The 15,648-nt window shown below is 52.0% G+C and overlaps 1 protein-coding gene across 2 annotated transcripts; it reads left to right on the top strand.

Annotated features, from left to right (window-relative positions):
* The first annotated feature begins 5,043 nt into the window (after positions 1 to 5,043).
* On the top strand, positions 5,044 to 13,140 carry Krt84 (keratin 84, type II). 2 transcript variants are annotated; one of them, XM_013508447.1, is made up of 10 exons: positions 5,044 to 5,299; positions 5,426 to 5,580; positions 6,784 to 6,992; positions 7,596 to 7,656; positions 8,131 to 8,226; positions 9,020 to 9,184; positions 9,343 to 9,468; positions 9,939 to 10,159; positions 10,788 to 10,819; positions 12,079 to 13,140. In XM_013508447.1, the coding sequence occupies exons 1-10, from the start codon at positions 5,044 to 5,046 to the stop codon at positions 12,369 to 12,371; spliced, it is 1,614 nt and encodes a 537-aa protein (XP_013363901.1). In that variant the 3' UTR covers positions 12,372 to 13,140. The 2 variants fall into 2 exon arrangements, with proteins under 2 accessions (XP_013363901.1, XP_005411997.1); XM_005411940.2 differs by having other exon boundaries at positions 5,044 to 5,580.
* The last annotated feature ends 2,508 nt before the right edge of the window (positions 13,141 to 15,648 follow it).

The following is a 15,648-nucleotide window of genomic DNA, read 5'->3' as shown; positions in this document are numbered from 1 at the left end:
GGGCACGTCCCCTCCAAAACATCTATGTGGGACGCCCCTCTCCTCACTGTCAGCAAGTGGCCCATTCTCCCCTCCCCACAGAGGAGGAGATGAGTCAAGGCAGGTGGGACAAAAGTGCCTCCTAGTGGTGGCCCAGTGCTCTCAGTGCTCTAGTTCCACTCTGCTAGGCAAACTCTTCTCTGGCCTGCCTCGCCGGGCACCAGGAAACAGGAAGAAGTGTCAGGGCCTGCTGCCCTCTAAGAGAAAGGAAAAACATCGCAAAAAGCCAGAGCTGCCAGAATCTGCCTGGAGAATCCAAGCCCCAGCCCCTCGCAGAAATGGCATCAAGAAGCATTAAGAGGATGGGAAGACCCAGCCTCCTCTCCCTATGAGGCCTTCCCTGCCCCTCCCCAGAGCCCTCTGCCTCTGCCCCCAGTGGCTTCTCCTCACGCAGTCACCTCTGTGACCCACTGCTTTCTTCACTGGAGTTTCCAAACATTAGGGCCAATGTCTTCAAAAATGGCCCATGAGCAAAGGGGAGGAGCCCAGGGTCACTGGGTCTGACGGCAGGAAGGGGGCTGCCCAAATGCTAGCACCTAGTGCAGTATCAGGCACACAGGAGCATTCAGCGGCAGCATGACGCCTGCCACGAACACTTTTGCTCTGGACAGGTGACCACAGGCAATGTGAAAGACTTTGACAAAACCTGAAATCCCCTTCCCAGAACAGGGGGATACCCAGCGAGAGGGAGTGATTTCCCTCCCTTGGGGAAGGGTTTTGGATTCTGAACAAGTGGTCTGAGAGGGCAGAAGTGGAGGTTCAGGCAAGGGCAGGGCAGCCTCCCCTCTGCCCCGGTCTCCTGCTGGGGACTCCAGCTGGCTTCCCCCACGGGTACAGGTCTCAGCATGAAGGACTCCCCAGACAGTACTTCTCTCCAGCACAAACTTGTCCCCAGGCAAAACGGAAGCACTCGAAGAAGGCTTTCAGTAAAGCCTTCTCAGCACCTGGGCTTCCCCTCGGGTCCATCTTCCCACACACACCCACACACCCAGCCACAGCAAGCCCAGGGCTCCCGAACCCAGCTCAGCCAACCAGAGGGGAGACGCCTCCCCCTCCACTAGGCGGGCCTCTTCCTCCTCCTCCCTCCCTCCTCTGCAGATAGCATCAGGATGACCCAGCAGTGGGCGCAGTCATCCCACAGAGGAGCCACTGCGGGCTCAGCCAGCAGATCTCCAGGATTACACTCAGGCTGGCTGATGACAGCAGGAAGAAACTGTCACAGCAGCAAAACCTCCAGCCCAGAGTTGCCGGGACAACTCCTCCCCCTCTCCACCTGCCACCCCCTAGAAAATGGCTGAGGGTTGTGTTATGCATCGTCTGGCGAAATAATGTCTCAGAACTATAAAGTGCTGATGGTGACAGGGTTATGCTTGACTGGTCCCAATCACCCCCACCCCACCCAGCCTGCTCAGGGTTCAAGGAAGCCGAGATCGGGAAAGCCCGGGAAGGCCGCCTAATGGGGTAATGAGCACCTTCGCCAAGGGGTGTGGGGTGTGGGGCCAGGACAGGGAGGACTGCTGAGAAGTGCAGGGAGGATTGAGCCAGAGAAAGAAAACAGGGCAGAGAAAGGGTGGGAAGGAGGAGAGCAGTGGGACATGGGGACAGCGACAGGCCCACCAGCACACATCCCAGATAGGTCCGCGTGCATCCCAGAACATGGAGAAGTGGGTCCCATTCCACACCACACAGGAGGGAGCTGAGGCTCAGACAGGTCAAGAAATTCCCCCACGGTCATCGATGCACCATGAATCAGGGCAGTATTTGATTACCATTATTTGGAATGGCCAGTGCACAGCAATCATAGAAAGCAGAGGAACTTTTAGTTAATGGTGTCATTGTTTTTAGGCTCTCTGCAGACAAGAACCCCTTTTGATTATCATATACAGTACCTCCCTGAGCAGAATGCTACCACCACCTTGCCCTCATACCACCACTGTCCCAGGTCACACTGCTGGTGAGTGGCAAAACTGGGATTAAACCTGGGTCCAGCTGGCATGGTGGTGTATGCCTGTAATACCAGCGTTTGGGAGGCTGAGGCAGGAGGATCACTGCGAGTTTGAGGCCAACCTGAGCTACAAAGTGAGCTCAAGGCCAACCTGAACTATATAGCAAGAGCCTATCTCAAAAACATACACACACAAAAAAAAAAACCTGGGTCCATTTGACCCCAAAGTCTGTATCAAGTCACCTGTCCTCACTGGTGACCTTTACACAGTCCTACCTCTCTACCTTTCACCTAAGCAGGGGTCCTCTGGTCTCCTTCCCAATCTCCTGGGACCCCCTGCCTTTGCCCAGAGGAGTGGGGTGCCCTTTCCTCCAAGAAAACAGACTCAAGTCCAAGAGGCCAGAGCTGTGGGGAAAACTAGTTTGATTCTCTTGTGAGCTCCTGCCTTTCTGCCCCACTGGCCTCCTCAGGGCTGTTCCTACCTATGTTGTGCCTGGAATCTCCTCTTCCTAAAATGTCTGCAAAACCCAACACCCCACTCCATCTCTCCCTTTCTCTTCCCGCTTTTAAGCTCTGCAGTATATTCAGTCATTCAACAAAACTGGGTAGCATGCCTACCTTGTGCCCACTTTCTCAAGCCCTGGGGACACCAGGAGAACTAAACTTATAACAGTGCTGCTTCCCAGAGCTTATACCCCAGCCAGGGAAGACAGGCAAACCATGCAAGAGAGGACCTGGCTTGCTAAGGAGAGGGGACAGGTGACAGTGAGTGCATGAGACAGGGAGCATCAGTAGAGGAGAAAAAGGGGACATATGAACAAAGACCTGCAAGAGTTGAGGGAGCTAGGGCCAAGGGGTTGTGTGAGGGAAATGGTCTCAGCAGTGAAAACAGCAAGTGGGTAAGAGTCTGAGGCGTGAGTGTGCCCGCCTGTTCTACAGACAAGCAGGAGGCCAGAGTGGCCAGAGCACAGCAAGTAGTAGGACAGGTGGCGGGACACGAGGCCAGGAAGAGGAGGCTCACTGCGGAGAGTCTGGCATGGCCTTGTCTCTGAGGGCTGTGAGCACAGAAATGATGCACTGTAACTAACAGGTTTTTCAAGGATGCCCTTGGGTGTGGGCTTGAGAAAAGTCTGAAGAGATAGAGGAGGAAGCTGGGAAACTAGCTAGAAGGATGGTTCCGTGGACCCAGGGAGGCAAGAAGGAAGGACATGGGCCAACCTGGGAGCAGGGGGATACCAAAAGTAGTCAGATATATTTTGAAGGTAAATTTGTCAATGTACAGGATAAAGGATACAGCAGAAACTAGTGGGGAAAGGAGGACTCCAAGATTTTTGGCCTGAGCTACTACAGGGGCAGTGATGCTGGCAGGTAGAAAGTATTTAGTGGGAATGAGTAGGGGAATGTTTTGGGATATGCTACATTTGAGATGCCTATCTCACACCAAAATGGAGACACCCATTCAAATATACAGGTGGCACATGGCGGGAGGGTAGGTAGGGTAAGGATCTGCCCTAGCAGTCTTTGTTGGGCAGAGAGTATTTAAAGTCCCAAGCCTCTTGAGTGTAGGCAAAGATGAGAAAAGGAACAAGGGCTGAGCCCAGGGATGCTTGGGTGTGGAGAGAGCTTAGGGACATGAGGAGGAGTTCCAAGTCCTCATGAGGAGGAGTCTTCGGCCAAGAAGACTGAAAAGAGTGGCAAGGAATTGGGAGGACATGCTCTTCGGAAATGAGAAGGAGAAAGCGTGTCGAGGAAATGGGCTTGTCGGTTACATCAAATACTGCCGCTAAGTCGGGAGAAACGAGCCCTGAGAACAGACGCTGAACTCAGCAACACCGAGGCTGTTTGCTGTTTGTGATCTTGACACGTATTCTCTAGTTCTTCATTTCTCTGTGTCTTTTCCAGGATTTGTGTCTGTAGAAAACACAGTAGTGCCCACCTGAGCTGGATACTTCCTGTCAAAATCCCGTATCCCCTTCTAATGAGAATCCAAAGCGTCTGAAAGAATCCAAGCATCCAGCCCAACAAAAGCTGTCCCAGGCACAGGACGAGAAGGACAAACCAAGCCACACATTGAACAGGAAAAGTAAACACCAGCCTCCTCTGGGTCCTGAATAGCTACAATGCTGCTAACAATAATAACAATATCCATTTTTATTTTCCCTCCAGATGCTTCTTGCTTTGCATCTCTGTGTCCTAACAATTATACAAGAGATCTGCATGGGCCTGACCTCAAATCAGTCCTGCGGTATATTTGCTAAGGGGTGTGACATTAGATCAGGCAGGTATGTTTACATACAGAAGACATGGCCTGGTGCAGAGTAGGTACTCAATAACTGCCAAATGAGTGAAACTCCTTTCAGCCTTTCCAATCAGAGATGTGTCTACACCAGCCCAAATGAGCTTTGCTGTAGATTCATTCTTATGTAAACAGCCAAAGCTAGATCATGGAGAATAGATGAAACACTGAAAAAAGATTATTATTTATCTGTCTACAGAGATACCACACACTATGTTCTCTCCTTATAGTTTCTTCCTTGGTGCTGTGAAGACCCTGTTTGCCCTTTGCATACCCCTCCTTGTTTTAGGGCATTAAATCTACATAGATGCATCCCCTGTAAGACTCTGGCTGGAACTGTTACCATCCTAACTTTCTGGTGGTTAGCCGCTTTGCAGTGAAAAAGTCTTTGGATTTATGACCAAAGCAAATTAATGTCCCTGTAATGGCAATTGTGGTAGACTTATGGGAAAAAATAGTACCATAATGTTTATGTGTTTATGTGTTTTTAATGTTTATAGGTCTGATGTGACAGTCCTCATCCTGCTGAGAATAGGTGTGTCTGAGTTAGCTCATTGTTAAGGAGGTTACAGGCATGAAGAGTTTCTGCTCACTACCCAAGCTCATAAATGCCTTCAAATGGCTTTTTCGTTTTTATGGGGCCAATCCTCAGGTTTCCACACAGATAAAAGGGGAGAGAAGGATCCACTAGTCTCAAAAGGACTCCCAGCTCCAGCTCACCCCTCTCTACAGTTGCTGCTCAGCTGTCACCCAAGAAGTCATCATGTCTTGCCGCTCCTACAGAGTCAGCTCAAGTCGCCGGGTGGGCAACTTCAGCTCTTGCTCGGCTGCGACCCCCCAGAATCACTTCAGGGCCAGCTCTGTCTCCTGCAGGAGTGGCTCTGGCTTCCGGGGTCGGGGTGGCTTTGGTAGTCGGAGTGTCATCAACTTTGGATCTTACTCACCCCGGATAGCAGCTGTGGGCCCTCGTCCCTTCCACTGCGGAGTTGGCTTTGGTGCTGGCAGTGGCGTAGCCTTCGGTAGTGGTGTTGGTCTGGGGTTTAGAGCTGGCAGCAGTGTTGGTCTGGGGTTTGGAGCTGGCAGTGGCCTTGGCTATGGTTTTGGTGGGCCTGGCTTTGGCTACAGAGTTGGAGTTGGTGTTGGAGGCCCGGCAGCCCCATCTATCACAGCTGTGACTGTTAACCAGAGCCTGCTGACCCCCCTCAACTTGGAAATCGACCCCAATGCCCAGAGGGTGAAGAAAGATGAGAAAGAGCAAATCAAGACCCTCAACAACAAGTTTGCCTCCTTCATTGACAAGGTACCTATGATAGCTGAATCTCTGGGTTTGGGATGATAAGTGCTAAAGTGGACTGCAGTGCTCTTTCCTTTCACAAGAGCTGGTCCAGGTTGGGGACATTGCCTTTGACACCAGATCCTTCATATGCCCCAGCAAAGGCACTGAGATCTGAGTCCTAGGTTGCTCTGCCACTGAGCAAGGACAAGCCAGAGGAGCTGCCATATGGTGAGATAGGCTGACACTGGTTAATTCTTCTGGAGGGAAGAGGAACACCCAGACAAATTGGAGAGCATCTGAGCAAACTAAGGCCTACTATCTGCTCCCCTGGCAATGTCTCCTGCACAGGCTAGCAACACTGAGACTTCAGCCTGGGATCAGGTGGTATAAGTTTAAAGGGTTTCTCTTTTGAGATCCTTATGCTCTTGATGAGAGTCTCCTAGTATCTGAGGCTGGGTGGCCTCATCTGTTCAGGCCTAGCAAAGGGGGAAACAGAATTAAGTAATTCTCATATGAAAGGTCAAGAATTCATACCCCACAACGGGGGGACCAAGATTCACCTAGGCTGCCTGGATTGAGGAAAACATAGGGAACACCCATCTTCAGGCTACTGCAAAGGGCCAGTGATGTGACTTGTGCAAAAGAACTGCTGCCCCACAGAGGACGTCCATGTGCAGACGGAGCCACAGGCTTGGAAAGCAACCTCTGAGCTCCAGTGTGCTTGTGTTTAATAGGAGGAGGTTAGGGGGAAGTGAGTTGTGATTATTTCCCTTTCAGCTGTATACATCTCAGCTGAAGCAGTATCTGAGATGATTGACGTGGTTTACAACCCCAGAATCCCATCTCCTGACGGCACAGCTTACCCCAATGTACTTTCCTTGGCTCCTCATGCTGTGCCAGGGGTGGCTGACATCAATTTTTCAGACAAACTCCAGCTTAAGCAGAATCAAATTTCTAACCGCCAAATGAACCAGCTTGTGCCCTGGGGCGGCTGAAGTGCTTTGATTCAAACACCTCTATTTTTAGCCAAGCCTGGCTGAACATGAAGAGAGGGGGAACAGATCTGATCTTCCAGCTTCTACTGAGTTAGAGGAGGGATGAAAGTCAGCAGAGGAGAGAACGCTGTCACCAGTGACAGAGTCATTGCGAGACCTCTGAAGAACTAGCCAACATGTGGTAAACTTCCCAAGCACCTCAAATGCCATTTCTTTGTCCCTGCTGATTTAGGTAAGGTTTCTGGAGCAACAGAATAAGCTGCTAGAGACCAAGTGGAGCTTCCTCCAAGAGCAAAAATGTACCAGGAGTAACCTGGAGCCTCTCTTCGAGAACTACATCACCAACCTGAGGAGGCAGCTGGATGTACTGGTCAGTGACCAGGCCCGGCTGCAGGCTGAGAAGAACCACATGCAGGATGTCCTTGAGGGCTTCAAGAAGAAGTAAGTGACACCTGGATTGCAAACACAAAGGACATGTGGGAGCTGATCCAAAAACAGCAGCCCACCTCAAATGAGAGCAACCTAAAGCCTTGGGACTAATATTGGTCATAATACCAATAATACCCAGCCTGGGGATGGGGGTGGGGGGCAGTGATGTGGGTGGGAGAGGTTCCCTGTGGGTCTTAAGAAAAATGAAGTCTTGGAATTGGGCACAATCTGTCCCTAATACTTCTAGTGAGAATAGGTAAGTTGACCCCAGAAATGCAGCCCTCTGGTTCTGAAAACGGTACCCATATTCAGTATTGAGCTGGGCCTACATCCTCTATGATCAAGTGCAATGATCCTAAGTCATTTCTAGCAGAAGATTATAGCAATGCTCCAAATCCAAGTTGAAAAAGTAAAAGGGATTAGAGGAACTGAGGACCGCTAGCTCTTAAAGGACCTTAAAGATAACAGAAGGATGGTAGTATGCTGATAGCAACAGGAAGTCATACTCCTCAATGGATCAGAAGGGTGGTAAGAGGCTCACAGGGGCTCACAGAGGTCTTAGGGGTAACTGACCCAGTTTACACAACTCAACCCTGCTCCTGTTTATCATCCCAGGTATGAAGAGGAGGTGGGATTCCGAGCCAATGCTGAGAACGAGTTTGTGGCTCTGAAGAAGGTAAGGAAGAACAATTGGTCGAGACAAATTTTCAGATGGGAAATGTCCTCAGACCATCCTCCCAGAAACGACCCAGGCAGCCCTGTGGAATCTAGGACTACTCACACAAAGACAGTGCAGCTTCAAAGATGATACCAGACTCCCTTCAATGTTCTGATTTGGCCTCAGATTATTTAGGATTGGGTGGCATGAGTGCAGAGATCTGAAAAGATGAGCTTTTATTGAAGTGTCATGAAACATCCAGACTTTCTTACCTTTAAATAAGCACTGAAGAATATCCAGCAGCCACTGAGGATTTTCACATTGTGTTAAGGAGAAGAGCGATAGTCACCAAGCTTCACTTCCACCCATCCCAAAAGCTTCAAGAGTTGGCCTGTGAGGGAAGGGTCTTCCCACTCATCTACAGACCCTGGGTAGGTGGGAAGGGTAAGTGGAGCATAGGTAATAAGTGTCTTATCCTTCTTTTTTATGCAGGATGTAGATACAGCTTTCTTGCATAAATCTGATTTGGAAGCCAACGTGGATACCCTAACTCAGGAAATTGACTTCTTGAAAGCTCTGTACTTGGAGGTGAGGTCTCTTCTTGAAGCCGTCCAAGGAGATCAGTGCTGGGCCTCAACCCTGTGAGGGCTTAGTCTGGGTTGTCATGTTTTCAACTCTGGTATCAAACATTTTTGTTCTCCATGGTGATGTATCTGCAAGTGGAGAATGTGAAGGAAGCCAGGTTCTCAGAGCCTGGCTCGGGCCTATGAATGATCCCTTGCATCTATGATCCAAATCCTCATTGGCCAATCTAAAGATTGGTGTTTAGAAATGTCATTTCCTACCTTCTGGGCACAAGAGTCTAGAAAACTGACTTAACAGGAAGTATAAGAAAAATCGTGTTTGATCTAATATGCAAAACCAACTAGCTTTCCTTTGCTTCAAAGGTGATCTGTTGGTCAGGAGTAGACCCAATCCAAACTGAGTTTCTAGCTCCAAGTGAAGAGGCTGGGCACTATCAGCCAGCTCCAGCCTCCCAGTTCTATGAAGGACTTGGGATATAGAAATTCCTGGACAGACACTTTTGGATATGCCAGAGAATATTTAACCCTTAGCATGGCTCCCATTCCCCCCACTGAGTTCCTAGGCCCCCAGTCTAAACATTTCACCTCGCATAGGGTGAGGAGTGTGGCATCTCTAAGCTTACAGCAAGGATCCTAACCAAAATAAACCTGGCTTTTTCCAAACTGAGGTTCTTGCTTTGTCCTCAAGCAATAAGCAATGCTTTCTGCCCTGACACCACCACGTGGGAGCCCTGTGGCAGAGCCCCAGACAAAGAGGGGACTCTGAGCCCACCTGTCTTGCTGTTCCTCCAACATAGGAAATCCGGTTGCTGCAGTCACACATTTCAGAGACATCGGTCATCGTGAAGATGGACAACAGCCGAGACCTGAACCTGGATGGGATCATTGCTGAGGTCAAGGCACAGTATGAGGAGGTGGCCAGGCGCAGCCGTGCTGAAGCTGAGGCCTGGTACCAGACGAAGGTGGGCACTAAGAGGCTGAGGAAAGGGAGCAGGAAGACCTGGGGGGTGGGGACTCATACAGCAGGGTGGACCCAGTGGGGGTCTGAGACTCCAGCTCTGTGGAACTGGCTGTAGTCTTGATCGGACTTTGAAGCCTGACAACACTTCCTCCTCCCTAGTATGAGGAGATGCGCGTGACTGCTGGTCAGCACTGTGACAACCTACGTAACACACGGGATGAAATCAACGAGCTGACTCGGCTGATCCAGAGGCTGAAGGCAGAGATCGAGCACGCCAAGTCTCAGGTAGGCAAAAAAAAATAAGAGAAAGCCACAGAGGGAAGAGAAGCAGGGCCCCTATCTTTGAGGAGCCCCAGTCTAGAGAGGTAAGGAGCCCAGCAAGACCCAGAAGTGGAGGAAGGAAGCATTCATGCAGGAAGTCTTCCTGGAGGAGGAAAATATGAAACGGAAGGAAAGCCTCCCACGTAGAAGGAAAGGCCTGTGGCTCCCAAGAGGATGAGGGAAGGGAGAAAGAACAGGTAACTCTCTGGACCCCGTGAGTCGCAGAATAGCAGAAATCAGTAAGGGCACAGTCAGTAGGGATGGGGACTGAGCAGCCACCGGAGGCTCCATACCTGGCTCAGCACCAGGCTCCATCCCATCCGCGCCTAGCAGGGTTTCTGAACCAAAGCCTCTGTACTCTCCCTACCCTCCTACACCCCTCCATGACCCCTGGAATGGAGCCAGCGCCCATCTGCAAACTACCCTTTCTGCAGCGGGCCAAGCTGGAAGCCGCAGTGGCTGAGGCTGAACAGCAGGGTGAGGCAGCCCTCAACGATGCCAAGTGCAAGCTGGCAGACCTGGAGGGTGCCCTGCAGCAGGCCAAGCAGGACATGGCGCGGCAGCTACGGGAGTACCAGGAGCTCATGAATGCCAAGCTGGGCCTGGATATTGAGATCGCCACCTACAGGCGGCTGCTGGAGGGCGAGGAGATCCGGTGAGCACCCCTGGTGCAGCAGGAGGGAATGAGGTCAGGCATCTAGAAAGAGTAACCACATAAGGGGGGGGGGTGTTTGTCCAGGTGAAGAACTGCTCAGATGGGCAGTCTGCACAGACAGTGATACATTTTCTGCAAGCATTAGCCAGTTGCCTTTGTGAGGGGTTTAGATCTGTGTTCTCAAAGGCCAGCGGCACCAGCTCATAGGGAGTTTTGTTGCTTAGTTAATTCATTAAAAACAATAACAATAATACATTTCCTCAGAATGTTTTGTGGAACCCATGCTAGGCAAGTTCTCTACCACTCAGCTAAAACCCTAGCCCTTTTTAAAATTTTATTTTAAAACAGAGTCTTGCTAGGTTGCCCAGGCTGGCCTTGAACTTGTGATTCTCCTGTCTCAGGCTTCTAGGTAGCTGGGATTACACCCGGCAGTCCTCAAGTATTTTAGTTCATAATTTGGGTGTGGGCTGTAAGAATGTGTCATTTTTCAAAACTTCCAGACATGTGTACGGCCAGGGCTGAGAACTGCTGGTCCACTGGTCCATTCAAAGAAGAAAGGCTTTTTCAAGCAAGCAGGTTCAGAGGAGGAACAATACCCAAGAACTGATTCATTTCTTTCTCCCTCCAGGATCTGCGAAGGTGTTGGACCAGTAAACATATGTGAGTAACTTGGGTCTTTTCCTCTTTACATAGCTCTGTCCTTCAATTTTCCTGTAAACTCATACTGAAGTCAGGAGGCTTCTGAGATGGTGGCCAGGGGTGCAGGGACCATCATCTGTCCCCTGGACTGGGAGCAGGTTCTCCCTGAGGTCTGAGAGCTCCCTAGAGCAAAGGAGTTCCAGCACCTCCACGGTAGGAGAGGGCCCGAGAAGAGAATCAGCCTTTTTGATTTAAGTAGCCTCACCTTCCAAGGGAACCATCCGGAGACAGAGAGAATGAAGAGGCTGCGCCCAGGAGGTCTCTCGCCCCCTGATGGCAGTGACAGGACAAGGTTTCATAGATGTTTCCCCTCCAGCAGGGTTTGAAAGTAGATTTTCACAGTATTGGTTGTGTCCAAGGCGTGCAGGACACTGCGCTGGGCACTTCAGGGTGGAGCAAATTCAGCCCCTGCTCTGTAGGATTTCAACCTTCTTGAGAAGGTGAGCTTAGTCACTGCCACCCTAATCCTAGAAGGGCCCCGGGGAAGGAGCAGGCATAGGCACAGCAGCTCGCTTCACGCAGAGAAAAGACAGGACGTGCTAGCAGTCACAAGATAGCCGGAACCCAAACCCAGACCTCTGCCCCTCAAAACACAAATGTGCCCACATGCAGGGTGGAACTGAGCACTGACGCGGATGGGTCAGATGGGCAGCACTACCCATGCTAAGAGGAGAGGCCCAAGGGGGAGGGGCAGTAAGCAGTGGCCTTCTGTAGGAGGTCAAAATCAAGCAGAGATCACGGGTGGCAAGAAGGACTCCAGTGAGAGGAGAGGACAGAAAAGCGTGTGCACCATGCGGGTGGGAGCTTGTCTGAGCAAGGGTTGGTTGAATTCTCTTCTGTGTATACCGAGGTTAACACAGCAGAGCCACCGGTGGGTCAGGAGAGAGCTAACAAGGGGCTCACGCTGGCAGGTTTCTTGGGTGCTGTCCAGGGGAAACAGAAGGCACAGTATAATGGGAAAGTGAAGTCACATGGCTTTCTGGAGGCTACTGCTCCAGCAGCCTGCATGATCAACCCACTCCCTGCCGGCCACAACGCAACCTACGTGGGCCATAGATAAATGACAGTCAAGCTATGGAAATATACAAACATTAGGGGAATAGTTTGAACTCCTCTACTTTAATCTGGGTGTTTGATTTTAGTGTGGTCATAGTATTTGGGCCACCCACATAAGGGAAAGAAAAGCGGACACTGACTCTCTGATGGTCTCTTCTCTGCAGCTGTGAGCAGCTCTCGGGGCGGTGTGGTATGTGGGCCTGAGCCATTGCTCTCCAGCTCTACCCTTTCCCGTGGCGTCACCTTCCTGGGTGGCAGCAGCGGCATCCACACCGGCAGTGTGAGCCTAGGTGGGGCCCGGGGTGGCTCCGTGATTGTGGAGGAGGCCTGCGTTCCCAGTGTCCCTTGCTCACTGCCCACGGAGGGCGGCTTCAGCAGCTGCAGCGGTGGCCGGGGCAGCCGCAGCTCCAGCGTCCGCTTCTCATCCACTACCACCTCCCGCCGGGCCAGGCGCTGAGAGCCAAGCCCCAGACGGCCACTGCCCGGAGAAGAACCAGCTGAACGTCCCCTGCTTCTGTCCCCCGAGGTGTGCGGACTTTGGCCCTGAATGGTCTCCAGCCAGCCTTCCTGCCGGGACGCTCTCCAGTGTTCTCCCCAGGTGCGGCTGCGCCTGGGCCGGGCCCTCTTGGAGGATTTTTCACCCTGTAGATGCTATAACTACACAGCCAGACCGGCTTCTCCCTGACTGCCGGTTTCCTTCACCGGGATCACGCTCACCCTCAACTCACAGCCTCTAGATGAGCAGAGTCAGTGCAGCTGCAGACAGCAGCACACCTGGGGAGGAAAGGAACCACTGCAAGCCGCAAAGCATGTGTTCCCACCCCACAGCCACCTTGGTTTTGGAGTAATGGGGAGAATGCACTGCAGACACATCCTTGGCCCGCAGCCTCTAGTTCCTTTCTCTTTCCTTCCCCGGCAGAAGACGATTTTTTCCTTCTCTTCCTGGCCCCGAAGAACCCACCATCTTTGGAGGCCAGGGATCCCTAGGTGTCCCGCAGTGGTTCTTCTCCCAGGCCTTGCATGTCGCCATCTTACTTCCTGTGTTGTTGGTTTCCCTTCCCTGGCAGCACATCCCAAGGTGGGTGGAGAGGCGGCCTCCAGCACTCCGTTCCTCTGCCCTGTTGCTGCAGCAGGGTTAGTGCCTGCTCTTTCCAGGGAGGCTTGGGGTGGGTGGGTGCCTGTTTGTACTGCTCTTTGTGTTCCCGGGTTTTCAATAAACTTGCCGAGCTAACCTGCCGAGGACTGTGGCCTCTCCTTCCGGACTGCCCTGGGGGTGGGGAGGCCACTGTCTCACCCTACTGAGGACTTGCCAAGCGAAGGCGGAGGCTGGTGTCCTGGGCTGGGGAAGGCACTGAGGAAAGAGGCCAGGGGCCCTTCCAGCAAGGGGCTCACAGTTCCTCAAGGCAGGGAGACGTGGAGCAAAGGCTCTGAAAACAAGCACCAAAGGGGCTCTGTTCTGCAGGCATCACCTTACACCTCAGAGTGCGCTGTCCTGGCCATGGTGAACCCCGCCCCCTATTCCAAGTCCCATCCATGCCTGGCCCAGAGAGACCCCTGGAGGGATCTCCTGGGCTTTCTGTCCCCATCCAACTCACTTGTCACAGCACGACCAGAGAGCGCTTTCTCACATGAAGAATTAATCATGGCTTCCCTGCTTATAGCCCTTAATGGCTCCCCATGGCCTTCCAGAAGTAGCCCAAACTCTTTCACATGGTATCCAAGCCTTATATGATCTGCCCACACACTTCCACCCTCTGCCACCCCACCTATGCACCCCACTTCCAGCCTGTCATCTTTTATTCATTCACTCAACAAACACCCGATAAGTGCCTATTACCTGTTAGCCATGATGCTGGGAAAATAGCTGGGAACATGACTCAACCCTTGTCCTCAAAGAGCTTCCAGTCCAGTCTGATGGGCAGACAGGTACACAAGCAATTAGGGCTCAATGTGCAAAATGCACTGTTAAGAGTCAAACCGATACCTCAGTGCATGGAGAGGCCCAGTGCAGACTCACGGCATCATTAAAAGCTTCCTGAATGATGTGCTGTCTTAGCAGAGGTATGCAAAATGGTGAGTCAGCCATACTAAGAAGGAAGAGGTGTCCCAAGCAGGGGCCATGACATGTGCAAAAACCAAGTGGTTATGGAAGGCGCCTAGAATTGAGTATGATCATACCAGAGGGCGAGGCATAGCCCTAATGGGGAGCCTCCAAGCCAGGTCAGGACCAGCCATGTGGACACAGGCATCTCCTGGCAGGAACTGTATGCTGCAGCTTCCCCAGAGCTGGCTTCTCAGAGAGCAGGAAACCATCTTTCATCCTTGTGTGTGCCGCCTCATCCCTCCTCCAGGCAGCACCCCGAGGAGGGAGAGGCACCCTGTGCACAGCTGCAAGCCTACAAGCATGGCCCTGGGTGCAGCTGCCATCTGCCCTCCTGCTCTCCAGGGGCTCCTGACATCCCAGTTCACTCCCACGTGCAAGGCCACACACACCCCTCGGGCAGCAACACCAAGGCTGCGCCGTGTGGCCTCAGTGCCTCTCTCGGCCAGACGGGCACATATCCCGTGCCCGCGATCGGTTCATGGCCTGAGCTCCAAATCCACCCTCAGCTGCCCTCTCTGTGAAAATGGATCTGGTACCCTAAAATCGCTTCTTTTGCCAGCTGGCACAGTGGTAATCTTTGTCAGCAGGCAGTTCAACAGGCATCAGAGAGACGCTGATCTGCCTGTTTTCGTTTACTTTTCAAAAATCCTCAAGTAGCTACCCTTGAATTCGGTCCAGAGTTTTAGTGGTAATGAGTGGGAGGGAGGAGCTCCCTCCGCAGCCCTTTCTGGTCTCTCCAGCGCCAGGTCCCCGAATCACAGAGGGCTTGTGTAGCATCTGGCCACAGCCAGCAACCCTCCTGGCAATTTCAAAGCCAGGTGCTTCCAGGCACTTCTTTGTGAAAATCCTCCTCCAGCACCCAACAAGGTTGACTTCCAGTTGCTCCGGGTGGATGATTTCCAGTGAGATCTGCCACTCTGGCATCTGGTGGGAGGGGCTGTGCTCTTTCCCGTGAGATCTGGCTCCCAGCCTGGCTTTCCCTTGGGTCATGCACCTTAGCACGAGGAGGAGCAGCTGGTCCTTACACTTGCTGTTGCTATATTTTTTAGAGTTCCCTTCTCACTAACCAGTCCCTCATATTACTATATTAAGTGTCAGTCCCTAATATGACTGTACTAAGAATTCCCTGTTCAAGTCGTTTATGGTGCTATCCTCCTCCCAACTGGACTTAGACTGACACCTCCAGTTCGCATGGAGTTGCTTCCAGCTTTTGAGACAGACAGCAAATCATCTACATTGCGCCCCAGGCTCCAGCCATCAGGCTCCTTCTCTCATCTCTCCACCCTCCCCACAGGTGACCTCACGGCGAGTCCCCTGGCTCTTATATCCCCAGCCCGGCCTGGCGCTCCAGGCTGGTGTATACAGTTTGCTCACTGACATCCTCAGGTGATGTCTCGTGGGCACCGCAGACTGAACACAGAAACAAGCTCTTCATCTTCCTCCTTCCTTCTCCAGGCTGCTCTTCCCACGTTGATGGCAGCTCCACTAAGCTGCTTACACCAAAGAGCCTTAGAGCCCTTCAACCTCTCTCTTTCTCTTACACCCTCCAAATTCAATCCATCAGTAAACTTTGTCCCCTAGGCCTTCAAGTAATACCCATAATCCAACCGTCTCTCACTACGTCCACCAC

The sequence above is a fragment of the Chinchilla lanigera genome, unplaced genomic scaffold, assembly GCF_000276665.1.
Source record: "Chinchilla lanigera isolate Chin_1 unplaced genomic scaffold, ChiLan1.0 scaffold00146, whole genome shotgun sequence".
NCBI lineage: Eukaryota > Metazoa > Chordata > Mammalia > Rodentia > Chinchillidae > Chinchilla > Chinchilla lanigera.
This window is presented reverse-complemented; position numbering and strand designations above follow the sequence as displayed.

Coding starts and splice junctions, on each gene's coding strand:
- Krt84 (XM_005411940.2), top strand. CDS start 5,044: ATGTCTTGCCGCTCCTACAGAGTCAGCTCAAGTCGCCGGGTGGGCAAC. Junction 5,581..6,783: donor TTGCCTCCTTCATTGACAAG/GTACCTATGATA, acceptor CTGCTGATTTAG/GTAAGGTTTCTGGAGCAACA. Junction 9,469..9,938: donor TCGAGCACGCCAAGTCTCAG/GTAGGCAAAAAA, acceptor CCCTTTCTGCAG/CGGGCCAAGCTGGAAGCCGC.